The following is a 13711-nucleotide window of genomic DNA, read 5'->3' as shown; positions in this document are numbered from 1 at the left end:
AGCAACCTCATGCCCACTGATGCAGTCATCCTCTAAGAAATAACTGGGAAAAGAAAGAGTTATGCATAGAGCCACATGTACAGATAAGGGACCTAAGTGCTCTGAAATGTTTCCTTAGGAACCCCAATTGGACTTGAACATTTCTTGACAGAGTACCACTTTTGGAATGAATACACAAAATGGATCATGACAACAAGTGCAAGGTGCAGCTGAAATAAGAAAAGAGGAGAGGTGAACCTTTAGCACAAGCAGCTTCTGTTTCTCTGCAGCCAGCGACACATAGTACTTTCACAGAAGTCAATACATATTTTAGAAGCAAGAAGAAGCAACTAAAAAAGCCAAGTTTATTTGCATTATTGAATTGTATATCCACGTCTGGATTAGGTCCCAGTTTAAGATTCTTATTGAAAACCAAGGACAGTTGTCTACTTTGAAAACATCAGCAGACATTCTGACAACACTCTGTAGGCATTACCTGTTTTGTTTGTCTCTGGCATTAACCTCTGCTCCCCTGTCTATTAGAAGCTGACAAATTGTAGGACGACACATCTGAGTGGCCAGCACTAATGGTGTCCTCCCATCCTGAAGACAGAAAAGGGGGAAAGAAATAAGAAAGGGGAGAGAAAGGAGAGAAAGCACAAGAACTCTAATGGGGTTTATATGGGAGAGAGATTTAAGCAGCAACTTACTCCATCCTTTGCATTCACAGAGGCCCCATGATCACAGAGCAGCTGTATACTGGAGGAACAGTCTGACATAGCTTTGAAGAAAAGAAAAAAGCAAATTATATTGCTGAACAGAGCCTTCATGAAACCCCAAATGCCTCCTTGGGTACACTTATTTCACAATTTATTACACAAGAAAGTAAAATAAAGCATGACAAGGTTCTATGGCTCTCAAGAGCACGTGAAAAATAATTAGTTATCACTGTTCAGGACTTTAAAACATTGCATGGCATGACATGCAGATTCAGACAGACTCCACTATACTTGCTAACAAACTCTAAGTCTTTTCCTAAGACAGTTAATGCAGAAAATAGGTTTGCTACTGGATTTCATTCCACAGCTACGAGACAATTAAAGCCTTTTACCTGCATCATGGAGAGCAGTTCTTCCTTGAAGATCCACATTTTCAGTTGGACAATTATACTGTTAGAGTAAGTAATTCAGCTTCAGTTAGGATTTAAATTGCATTTATAAAACACCACATGAGGTTTTAAAGTCATTTAATAAAAAAACGTGCTTTTATAGTTATCAAGTATGCTGACACACATGAAAAGGACTAGGGGTGCATGCACTCTAATATTTCTAAAACCTTTTTGATCAGTGTGTTTGAAGTAAATTAAGACTGCAAAAAATTTTACAGTGACACACAATTTCCACTAAGACTTTCAAGCATTTGTGCACTACAGCTAGGATTCTCTGTTATTAGTTTTCACTCCTCTGGTACCAATATCACTACCAGTTCTGGTGTTCTACAGAAAACGCACTGTTTGCATCAGCACAGACACGTGCGTTAACAGAACAGACCCTTTAAAAGCATCCTTGAGCTTGGCAAAAGTTCAAATGGGCACAAAGTGACCAGGAATAAACGTTAATCTGACATTACAAGCCTTTCACGAATTCCTGGGGTTCTACAACTGCAACATTCAACTAGTTACTCCTCAGCCCCAATATACAATAAAATATTGTTTCATTAATTAAAGATTATGGATATAATTGCCTGTCTATGGAAGAAAACACTACTCTGCAGCAGACTTTTCAGTCCTATTACTCCTAAATACCCATATATTTAGAAAAGGAACATTAATCTTTAAAAGACCCAACTTCATTTCCTTTTACCACATTTAAACTAAAACTTAACTATGTGAAAAGACAAAGAAACATTTATTTTCTTCATTTTAGCTCCTTCAGCCACAACTTATTTTATGTGAAAAGGAATTTCCCCATGACTGCCTCAAACATTTTTTTTTTTAAGAAAGCAACTGCTTAAAGAAAGTGGAATACTTTAACATAAAATAAATATATTTAAGGACTCCTTTCTCTTCTTTGTAAGAAATAAAAGAGAGTGTCAAGTTACATTTTTCAGTACCTGCAATAGCTTCTGCAAACATAAAGCATGTCCATATTTTGCAGCTAGGTGCAACGCATTTCGACCTGTAAGGAAAACAGCATCAAATTCAAGACTTTTGTACATGCATTTGAAATACCAAACACAAATTCAACATGCCTACATTGTTTCTCAAAAAGTCTATTACTAATCAAGTAACACTAACTCATAAGAAATGAATGTGTCTTTCACTGAAGGCTTTATGAAGAGTTTATTTCATCGGAACCTAAACTCTGCCTCCTCCATAATTCCATATGCCTCATTACTGATTATCATGTGCTACATGTAAGGAAATATTGAGTCATGTAATTGCCTTTAGAGTGCTAGACTGATTTCAGGACAAGAGGCAGTTTATGTCAACACCTACATATTTACATAACGATCCCCTTTCTTGCAATTCAGCTGGTACTATAACTAAACCATCTATCTCATACAGACTTCATTCCCTTTATTAAACAATCATAATTTAGAAAAACTGCAGCTGAGGATTCAAATTCTAGTGAAATTAAACTCAAAATACTACAAACAACTCCACATATGAGTTACCAAAAAAAAAAAGTCTGGCAAGTAAAAAGACTAGGCTATTTCTGAAACGATCATAGAAATAAAAGAATATCACCATGTTAAATAATGAGGTAGCACATAGTCTTAAGCAAAATTAGCACCCAGTTTAACTCACTTTTTTGTAACACTTTCACACAAAATTCGATCTCATACAGGTAAAGCAAAAGGTAGCACAGATATACATGAAAGTTTTGAGGGCTCAGTACAAGTGCACAAACACATCATTTAAATCAAACTCTTATTGTGTACAGTACAAGTATCCATGAAATGCACTTGGTATTTAAGGGAACAAAAATTCATTTAAAACAGTTCTTACCCTGTTATCCTTACCCAGAGAAACAGATCTCACCAGTGAGACTGGAATAGACTGAACAGTTACAGCAGCACAGAGCCAAAATTAACAAGTGCTGCTGGACCCAAAGAAATTCATGAACCCGTATGACAGAACACGACCAGTTTCCTCTAAGTTGAGCCACAAGTCACACAGGTAAGAATCAGTTTTATAGCATACACAGGAAACTCTACAGAAGTGAAGAATCTATCCTACACATTAGTTTTGTGGTAGAATTTAAGCCAAAGCCACGCTGAGAACTTTTGAAAGTTCACTTTGAACTTCAAGGAAACATACCTGCAGCATCGGTGGCTGTGATATCAACGCCATGAATAAGAATAGTATTCAAGCAATCCAGATTTCCCTTTGATGCTACAACATGGAATCTAAAAATAGGAAATAGTTTGCTTAACTCTTTTATTCACAAAACAAAAGGTAAAAACATCAAGCAGGAAAGTAAAACACTGTATACTGAAAACACTATACAGTACAAATTCAGCTTTATACAGCATCCAAATATAGTGAAGAGTTCTACAGATTTTACTTTAAGGAACAAGAGGACTGTCCAAAGTAGTAGTCATCTGCCTTGAATCAGTGAATCAAGCAGAATTTCCATTTCTAGTACACTTCCCATTTTTCACATTCAAATTTAGCAAAGAAAACATTTAAATACTAGAAGTGAAGATTCTTTATCAGAATTTGACATTGTGGCTATCTGGAATTCTGATGGTCTTTTTTTGCAAGCAAACCTTCCAGAAATTGAATGAGGAGGAAGGGTCAATATGAACATTTTCAGAATCTCTCTATAGTATAGATGACTATCCAACACCTAGAGCAAGAAAGGGAAGAAAAAAAGGAGTTTCTTTTTCATGTCCCTTACATTAAGCCTACTAATTCCATCTTTATTTTCTGTTCCAGTCATCCTACTGATGGACAGCAACACTTTTACTCAGTAAATTCATCTAAGGACTAGATACAGTCAGAGGCAGACATTAACACAAGCTTGATGAAGATGCTCAGTGCAAAGTAAAGCTACCATAACGGTTCATTGTCAGCAGTATCCGTCAGTACTCTGAGTCAGGATGTGTTAAACAATCGTTCGTAAGTGGTCAAGAAGCAGAAATGTAACGTGACTCCAAGTTTTAGAACATCTACATCTCATGACCAACTAGCTCTAGATTTACAAAAGTCAAGAGCAGATCTTTAATGCTAAAAAAATGAAAAGTAAATAAGCTAGGAAATCAGTTTGCAAGATGCATACACTATCCTATATGCATCAATTCAAAATACCACCGTGCAGTCTTACCTTGTGGGAGGAAGAGGTTAAAAGGCAGGCAGGGTACAAGTCAACAGCTCTAGTTCATTTCACTAACAAATAAACAGAATCTCTAATGCAACAGTTTCAGGAACCAAAAGTTTAGGAAGTTAAAAATTAGCTTTCCTCATAATTCACATTACACCTGATACATCTAATAACACTCCATTCAAAACCTATTTACACTTCAAATTACGGCCAAGATAATCTAGCTAGATTTCTCTGTAATCTTGAGGATGTTAATTTTAAACAAAGACCAGCTCAATCAATACTTAAAAAACACTGCCTACAGTCCTTTCTTAAAAGAATAAATTTAGTTTGACTGTTCTAAAAACCGCAAACTACAAATTGACAAAACTTAAATTCCAGAAAGCTTTAAATAATTGAACAAAATAGCAACTCACAAACTTCTGCCTCTTAATTAGGACAGCCGTCACTGATTTACATTAATAAAATCACCTACGCATAGAAAAAGATGGGGAATGTAGCTACAGATCTCTACCAAACCTGGCTAAATCACTTGTTTATAGTGAGTCTTTGCTGCTAAACCCATCTACATCCATATAAGCCATTAGTTCAAATTTCTGTTCAAATAGGTTTTCTCCCTTCTCTGCTTCTTTCAGTACACTCTGAAGTGTACTGATGTGCTTTTCCATGCGCAATTGTTGATTAACAATAATATCAGTTTAGATGAGGCTACAATACACCACAGTATTAAAAAGATTTAAACAAAAGCAGTTTTTCAAGCAACAAGATTTAGGACTTGAACAACTTCCACTAGCTTCCCCAACATCCATTACTGGATTCCAAGGAGTTACTTACGCAGATCTCCCTTCCACATCCAGTTTAGTAGGGTTGACTCCTTTTTTGGCAAGGATTGATGAAACCTTTTCCACATCGCCCCTTTCTGCTGCTTTCATCAACCTGTCATCATACTTGTTCCAGTCTGAACTCGGCTGTACAAGACATAATTAGAAAAATTAGAAAGCTTATGGTGCAGTATTAAGCTACTAAAGCAGATTCAATAAAAGGCCAAATGATATGCTACTTCAGGGGGAAAAAAAAAATCTTAGTTTACAAATAAATTGTAGCTTTCAAGACATCTTGAGTTATTTACACACAACACTATAGCATTTCAATCAGGCTAAAGCCACTCAGTTCCTAAAGCAAATCTTTGGGGTATAAAACTGCTTTGTTCTTCTTGCTCTGCCTTGTTCTGTCCAAAACTTAAGCAAGTCTAAAGCTGCACACAAGTGATGATTTCCTCGTGGCTTTAAAGCAAACTCAAATTAAGCCTTCAGACATTTTCTCATATTAAGTGGTCCTTAGTGATCCCCTTCTGACCCCATAACGCAATCACAAGCTATTTATCTGCCATGAGAGGCCTCTAGAAGAGCTACCTTTCCACTGGATCTTTGCCTTCTAATCTTCCATTATGGATTCTTCTATCCTGAACAAAAAAATAAGTCTCCCCCCCAACAGTGGCTGCATGGCAAAGGAAAGAACTGCTACGCAGGGCTGTGATAAACCAAGGACTTTATAATGACAGAGGAGATAGCATATGTATTTGCACGCATACACCTCCAGAGCAGGGCAACTTCTAGTATCTCAAAAACATGACAGTAATGTGTTTAGAAAAGATTTCACAAGGTCACGTAAGCAGTGAGCCCCATACACATCCTGTCTAACGTGCTCTAGGCGGCCCTGCTTGAGCAGGGAGGTTGGACTAGACGATCTTCAGAGATCCCTTCCCACCTTACCCATTATGTTATACAAGACCACCAATACTCATGCAGTTATTGAGCTATTTGTCCAACTTAAAAGATCTACTGATGGAGAGGCCAAGTTGTCCAAGGAGAATTCTACTCAGTGCTTCATTTTGAGACTCTTTTCCTAGTATCTAAACTTGTTATTGCTTCTTAACATATCCACTGCACACATTAGGAACTTATTTCCTTTCTCTTTGCAGAGCTTCTTGTATATTTGAAAAGCTACATCTCTTCTTAGTCTTATGCCCTTCAGAGAATGCAAATCATCAATTCTTTTCTCTCAACAATAAGGCAATGAACTCCATTAATTATATGAAATCTGAAGGGAGATTCATTCATCTTTATTAGTCTTTTAAATCATGATAGTCAAGAGAAAACCATAACAAAGTGTATCATTTCTGTATATTAAATATTTGTCCCAATCTCAAGCCTTACAGGCTGTAAACAAGCCAAAACAGAAAAAAAGCAAGGAAGTACAAGTAACTGAACCAAAAAAAAAAAAAAAAAAGTCCTGCTCACAATTTCCAGTCTAAACTATCTTCAGAAGGCTTTTCAGCATTCATTTATTTTTTTTTCCCCCCAAGTGAGCAAAGCAAACAGAGCTACTAGGATTTTTCCATCTAGACACACAAATATATAGGTGAATACACACACACAGACCTCCCTGTAAGTTAAAGGTGGCATAGGAAAACTCAGTGGATGCAAGTAAACTTTATGGGATATTTGATGATGAATACAATTATGAAATGAATGTAATCATCAGTAGATTTCAGATTTTATGAATTTGGCAGTCAGCCACATGCAAAGTATATGATAAATATAATCCTCTAAATCAAGCTCATATTTATTTTAAAAAATGAACTTCCCAGCTTTACTTTTGATGTAAAGTGATGATCAAAACTTTCGGTTTTGATGTCTGTTCCATAACTAAACCAGTAAGAAAACTCCAGAGAAACAAAGAGCAGAGAGCCTCTTTATCTTCCAACTCACGCAAACTTGCTCTTCACAAAACATCCTTTTCCAGCCACTGGGAACAGAGCAGACTTTGATGTTACCTCTCATCCTGTGGAAGAGCAGCTTACTGCCAGGAGAAGCAGTTCCCACTTCCTAGCCACACTCTCCCACCACTTTGCTTGCATTAGGGTAGGTGAACAGACTCATGCCACAATGGCACAACAGGCTGATCCATAACAAAACTAATCCCCCAAAAAAACTTTTCATGAAAGTAGCTCATTGAACTGATTAACCTGCAGTTGTGTATACAGGAAGATACACAGGCAACAACATATGGCTTGAGACAGAAACCAGTCTGGTAAAACACCAAATCATAACCAGGTACATGCACTGCACAAAACAGAATGCCTAATGATGCAAGTCTCACTGCCTATGGGCAGCTATGTTGGGCCACTGAAAGTGTCAAAGTTTTTGCTGATCAAGTATGAAATTCAAAAGGTAAAAAAGTATCGAGCTGCACAAGAAAACAGCTTATAGCTGCAGATGGTCTGCACTCATCAAAGCTGCGCTGACTTTGCAAAGAAAGTCAGCTATAAATAGATCATCACACAAACTCAGACGTTAGTCACTCCTCACTTTTTCCTATTTAATTCAAATTTGTTATTTAAAGCCACATGCCAAGCATTCAACCCCCCCCCCCCCCCCAAAAAAAAAAACTAAGCTTGTTCCATATACGGCCAAACCTATCCTTTCCAAATTATTTTTATTTTTCAGGAATTCTGTTGTGTGACATGATCTTCATTGTCAAGCTAAAGGCACTGATGACTATTTAAGAAACTTCAAATAAAAGAAAAAGGCTTATAAAAGGAGTATTAGATTCTAGTTTAATTATACATACTGAGACTAGTCTACATAATTCACTGTAAACAGTGATCTATATGCAATTTACAGCTGCACTAAGTGACTTGTCACTACGGACTGAAAGATCCTTGCTTTAATAAATAAAGAACATTAAAATTGGTAAACTTAGTAATTTCCAAAATAAATCAGTCAACAAGCAACCAAAAAAAAAAAAAAACTGTGTTTAAGTGAGAAAGCAGCCTATTAATACAATCGTTTATTTTTGATTTATCATTGTATCTTCTTTCCCCCACTTTAAAGTGACAAACCCATGATAGGACAGTTAATAAAACTTCCTATGAAACCAAGAGCAGTAATAACACACACACACAACACTATGTATAATCTTCATGTTAGAACACAAGGCTGTTTATTTCAAGACAAAACTACACTGAGAGTTTAAGATTTACTATATTAAGGTCTAGAGAATCCACAGGGAAGAGCCCCATCTCTAGCCAGTTGCTTCTCAAAGTGGCCACAATTCAATGCTGCTCACAAGCAAAGGCTCAGCTTGCCCCTGCAGCCAGAGTTTGCTAGTTATATTTTAAAACACCCCCACACCACATCCCCACCAGTTTGCATCTGCAGAATGCCCTGTTTAACAGAGTTGCAAGCATAGTTATCTTTATCCCCTGCTCCCACAAATTAAAAGATTAAGGTAATCATGAAGTGTTAGAATTAACTACTCTGTAGAATGCTTACTAAAAGTGACACAAAGTAATAGACAGCTTTGAAATTATGCACACTAGTGCATAATTATGCACACTAGTGCATAAGTAGTGCACTTACCAGAGTGCATTGCCGATTGTCAACCAATTAAACCATTCTCTACTCTAAAAACCAAGTCAGCCTCGTCAGGATAACCAAGTCAGAGTGGTGCCATTACAGACAGGACTGGTCATTTTTCACAAAAATAAATAAATAAATAAGCAAGCAAGCTGTAGGCATTGCCAGGGAGGAAAACATTATTTCTCTGAAGCGTGACAAGCCTGGCAAGTTTCCTCAGCTATATGCTACCTTATTATGCAAGTTTTGTTTTGCTTTCTTTAAAATAACTTAGAGACTACATATACATAGAACCTGCTTGCCCCCCTCTAAATTCCTTTGAATATGATATATTTAACATCCTTAGAGGAAAGTCAGTCACATGTTAGCAACTCTATGAAATAGAATTTTAAAAACTTGCAGTATATAGCATGAACAAATTCAAACATTAAAATCCTTTGCTATACTTACTTTATTCCCATCTTGTGGATCTTCTAAGATCACTGCATTACTTTTAACTGTGATCATCTTACTATATTTACATTTTTTATTTGGTTATAACAACTATACAGAAATTATATCAGTTTCCTATGATATACTAAATCAAATATTCTTTAAATAAAAAGTGAAATGCTCAAGAGAAAAAAATCCTCATGGAAAAAACTGTTAAAGATAGACATACATCATGCTAATTAAAAAGGATCAGCTACAAAACAGCTACAAAATTCAAACATTTTGGCAGCTGTAAACTATCCCCATTGATACGAAGAGCAAGATACGTACTGTGTCCTTAGCTGCACAAGAAAACCAACAATTCATCATAGAACTCGCAGCTTCTTGCTGCCAAGAGCAATCAATTTATCTCGCGTCAAGTTACAAGCTGCCGAGGTTTACAAAGCAAGCGCTACGGCGGAGCTCAAGGCCGCTTCGAGAAATTTGTTCTCTACTGCCCTGAATACATTCGGCTCCATCCTTCACTCAGCTTGGATTCTCCAAGTATATTTGCTGCATCTTCCGGATCTTCCGCAGACTTCATGTCTCCGAGGAAGACACGGGCCGCCGCAGCCCCGGAGCCGCTCGGCCGGGCCCGACGCTGCGCCAGCCCCACGCGCGGCTTCTGCGGTGCAGCGGACTGCCAGGGTGACTCAGGCGCACGAGCAACTATTACCTAAATCTGAAATATCTCGTAAACAATACGGAGACAGTCTCATCAGCCCTGTTCTATTTTCTGATAATCCAGTACTTGATAGCCGAGCAATAGAGAGCAATAGCTATTAATACATTCTCCGCGTGCTCGTGTCATGAGTAACACATTTCAGGTTTAATGGTAGCAAACGAGACAAGCATGCCTGAAAGTTTACTACCACGCTGTTATGTTTTGCAGACATGCAAACACTTTGAAATAACCAACATGTTAGTTAGATTAACTGTCAGCTGACACTAATGAAGGTCATACTTCTTACCACTAAGAAAATAAAAGCACTGAAATACTAGCAGGAATAGTTTTTCCCATTTTGCCACGCCACAAAGCTGAAAGCAGTCCCATCATCAGACTTCAGACTGTTACAACCATACAGCATGGAATGCATGATCCTATTTTGACAGGAGTGTAACCAATTTTAAATTAGAAAACACACATGCCTCTGCCTTAAAAAAAAATTTCTCCTTTTACACTGATGAAACCCATTCTGAATAGAACCTGGTTTCAGCTTACTGCTGCTGCCAGTCTGTCTCCCAGCATGTTAAATGAGAAGAGACACAGAGGCTGTCAAAACATTAAATAGACGGTATAATGATTAACAGTAGTGAAAGTGTAGAGTCTCCTTTCACAAGTTTTAAATTTAATAGAGATCTCCCGAGTGCTGTATTTGGAGGACTAGGACAACATTACAAGTTATGTGCTGTTTTGTCTGCAGATGACAAATACAGTGCATAGAAAAACAAAGAGACTGCATATATGCAAGAGACTACAAATAATAAATGGGTCTTCTCAGAAAGCCAGATCAGTATCACCCCTCCTATTCATATTTGCACAAATTCACTCATTCCCAATAACACCTAAACTACCCCTACACGCTATTTGCTTTGAGTAACAATCCTTTACCTCATACCACTGACATGTTTCTTCAAAGAGCCTTCCAAGACTTATCTGTAATCAGTCTCCACATAACCAAATCACTCCAAAAAAAGAAAAAGTTCAGTGAATTTCAGAAAGGCTATGTCATCTAAAAAGTTATCTTCTGGCCAGAAACAAGTCTACCGCTTGAAGCTAAAAATGGCATTTTTTGAAAAAAAACACACTTCACAAGTGGCAGAAACAGGAACACATGCACACTTCACTGAATTCAGAGTTTGGTTACAAACTGTTTAGCTAGCACTACACAACACACAGTTTTCAGATTTACCCATCTCAAAGGCTTCATTCTCCTTTGTCTTCATCTGCCTCATGCAGACAATCACCGCACATCGTGAACTACACTCACCCTGCAATTCCTCTCCGTTGAGGTTCCTCCCAAGCCTGTCCTGGCCACGAGATAGAGATACAGAGCTGCTAAACCGCATTCCCCACTCGTGCCCTGTTAAGGCAACGCAGCCCGAAGAGGCAGTTCTCAGGAAACCGGCTTTCCCAGCTCCTGCCAGCCACGGGGCAGCGCGCAGCGGACACGGGCCAGCTGCAAGCTCAAGCCAGGGAAGCTGTTCTCCAAGTCAGCGAATCTCAGAGCTTGAAGGATAGAAAGCAGCAATACCTGATGGCACGTGCTCAGGTAGGCAATGCCCTGTCCCAGCAGCTACAAAGAGCATTACATACCACACACGGCAGAAAGCTTACCTTTATTTAAGATTTGGACCCGAGCAGGGGAAACCTCCCACTAGAATATTTTAGCAACAATGCAGCAGCAGTTCCCCTCCCAAAGGGATCACCTTCTCCTTTTTGCTTGCCTTTATCAACAGCACATCAATGAGTTTAAGAGCTTAGTGAACAAATATTTATTAAAATGGCAATGCTGCTAATTATAAAGAAAAACTAAGTCTTCTTTGAACACAAAGTATGCTTGTATCACATTCTTTCAAACTTAAGTTTGTAACAGTAACTCAGATATTGCTTTTTTAGAATAAAGCCTGTCATCAAATACAACAATACATATCTCTGGAGATGCTAAATTGCCAAAAATACTACACATGGTTCACTGAAGACAGTATTGCCCATGTTCTGTTAACACAGCACACCTGTTTTTCCCCTGAATTCAGACAGACATCATGCCAGGAAAGCTTCCCAGTTCCAGGGCTTCTGAGGGCAAGTCCAATATCCCATTTCCACCATCTAGCTTAGTATCTGTTCATATCAGATTTATCAGGCTTGCCATCAATTTAAGGGCTTTATATTGAGTAAACAAGGTCTGCACACATTCTGTTCAGTCTGGTGCTGTAATGCCTTCAGGAATGGTACAGAGATACACACAAGCATGCTCAGAAGAGAAAAATGGGGGGAAAAAAACACCCACTTCTACACACACACACTCTCCTAGGTCTCAATGGATTTAAGCTTCTTGGGCTGAAATGACTTCACTTGTACACTTAATAACCCTCTGAATTTCTTTAACAGTTTTCCCGTAAGCCCAGGAAACCTTTTAGCATTATCAACATCCTTTAATAACAAATTCTACAACTGAATGATTAGCTACTTTCTGAACTTGAAACTCCTTGTCTTACTAGATACTTACTAGATCAGTGAAATCAAGCTACTTTCCTTGTATGCGATCCTCATCTTGTAGGTATCTTTACATCATCACATAATGTTACCTCCTACTCTGTAGGATATAATAACTTCAACCAGCACAAATTCAAGTAGCAGATAAAGAACATCAACATTTTCAATTGTTTACTAAAAAGAATATACAGTTCATTGAATGAAAGTTTGTAAGAGACTAAAATTAAAGCCTTTAAAAATGAGCATGTTCCTCACCCTTGTCATCACAGTTAAATATTTAAAGATGACAGTAATGAGAACATTAATGACTCCCAGAAGAGGTATTTACATTCAGGACACATGTGGTACCAGGAATAATTAGTCTCAATTTTCTGAGCAAAGTGAGACAGGATGTTCTAGTGTTACCCAAGGCAGTGGAAAGGGCACACAAGTGCTAGAAATTAAAGACACACTATCAGCAACACTGGTTGTGAAGGGTTAAAAGAGCTTTTGTACAAGGCTGACAGATGCAGTTAGCAGGTTAATACATTTAAGAGGTATTCCTCATTATAAAATAATACATTTTTCATTAAATAAGCATATTGGCCAAGTATGGTGCTATGAGCTTAAAGCTGCTGGGCATCTTCTCGCTTGGGGAAAGAGGAAGGCAGGTAGAGTCAAAACCATACACAGCACTACTTGAGATCCTCTCACCCAAGTGTCTCCACAGAGGAGCTTATAGCAAACAAATTCCTTCCCGACTTCATTAGTGAGCCTGAGACATAAGAAGAGAGAATGATATTGGGGTTAACAGGATTCAAATAAGACAAACAAGGATCCCAGCCCTGAAGGCCCCTGCAAAGCAAGCTGTAACAATCTTTTAACCCCTACAGTTCTTCTGCCAAAATTATTCTTCTCAACCCAAATATTCTTCAAGTAAAATTCTAGTAGCCAGAAGGAAACTCCTAAGACTTTCCAAGCCAGCAAAGCAGCCCATAAGAAAAGATTTCTGGTCACCAGTCTGAGCAAAATGAAGTATGGCTCTCATACATTAACGCACTGATCTTTTTAATGAAGCAATACAGGGCTGGAGGAGGGCAGGGGCACCAGAAAATTGGCCTTTATATTCCAATACAACACAAAACTAATTCTTCAAGAGCACTACAACTAAGCAAGACTTGAAACAAGCAGGGTTTTACACTGAAGCAAGACTTTCCCACACTGCAGCAGTAACTTTTTAGCTGATGCAGAATTTGCATTTCTGTGCTTTTTTTATTCAGTCACAAAGATATGACATAATAGTCACTGAATGTAGT

The 13711-nt window shown here is 38.0% G+C and overlaps 1 protein-coding gene across 3 annotated transcripts in view; it reads right to left on the bottom strand.

The window, feature by feature from the left end:
- The window catches only part of UACA (uveal autoantigen with coiled-coil domains and ankyrin repeats), a 128528-nt gene that overhangs the window by 107505 nt on the left and 7312 nt on the right, over positions 1-13711 (bottom strand). For 2 of the 3 annotated variants that reach the window (XM_062583833.1, XM_062583832.1), the window contains exons 2-7: positions 5142-5275; positions 3302-3390; positions 2092-2156; positions 1091-1148; positions 690-760; positions 476-582 (exon numbers count right to left, since the gene is read on the bottom strand). In XM_062583833.1, coding sequence (XP_062439817.1) covers positions 476-582; positions 690-760; positions 1091-1148; positions 2092-2156; positions 3302-3390; positions 5142-5275 — 524 coding nt within the window. Of the gene's footprint in view, positions 1-475; positions 583-689; positions 761-1090; positions 1149-2091; positions 2157-3301; positions 3391-5141; positions 5276-9490; positions 9725-13711 lie in introns of those variants that run through there. The other variant, XM_062583834.1, reaches the window with a different exon arrangement.

Source organism: Rhea pennata, chromosome 10 (genome assembly GCF_028389875.1).
Source record: "Rhea pennata isolate bPtePen1 chromosome 10, bPtePen1.pri, whole genome shotgun sequence".
NCBI classification, from domain to species: Eukaryota; Metazoa; Chordata; class Aves; order Rheiformes; family Rheidae; genus Rhea; species Rhea pennata.
Note: the sequence above shows the minus strand (reverse complement) of the source record. Positions and strands in the feature narration are given on the sequence as shown.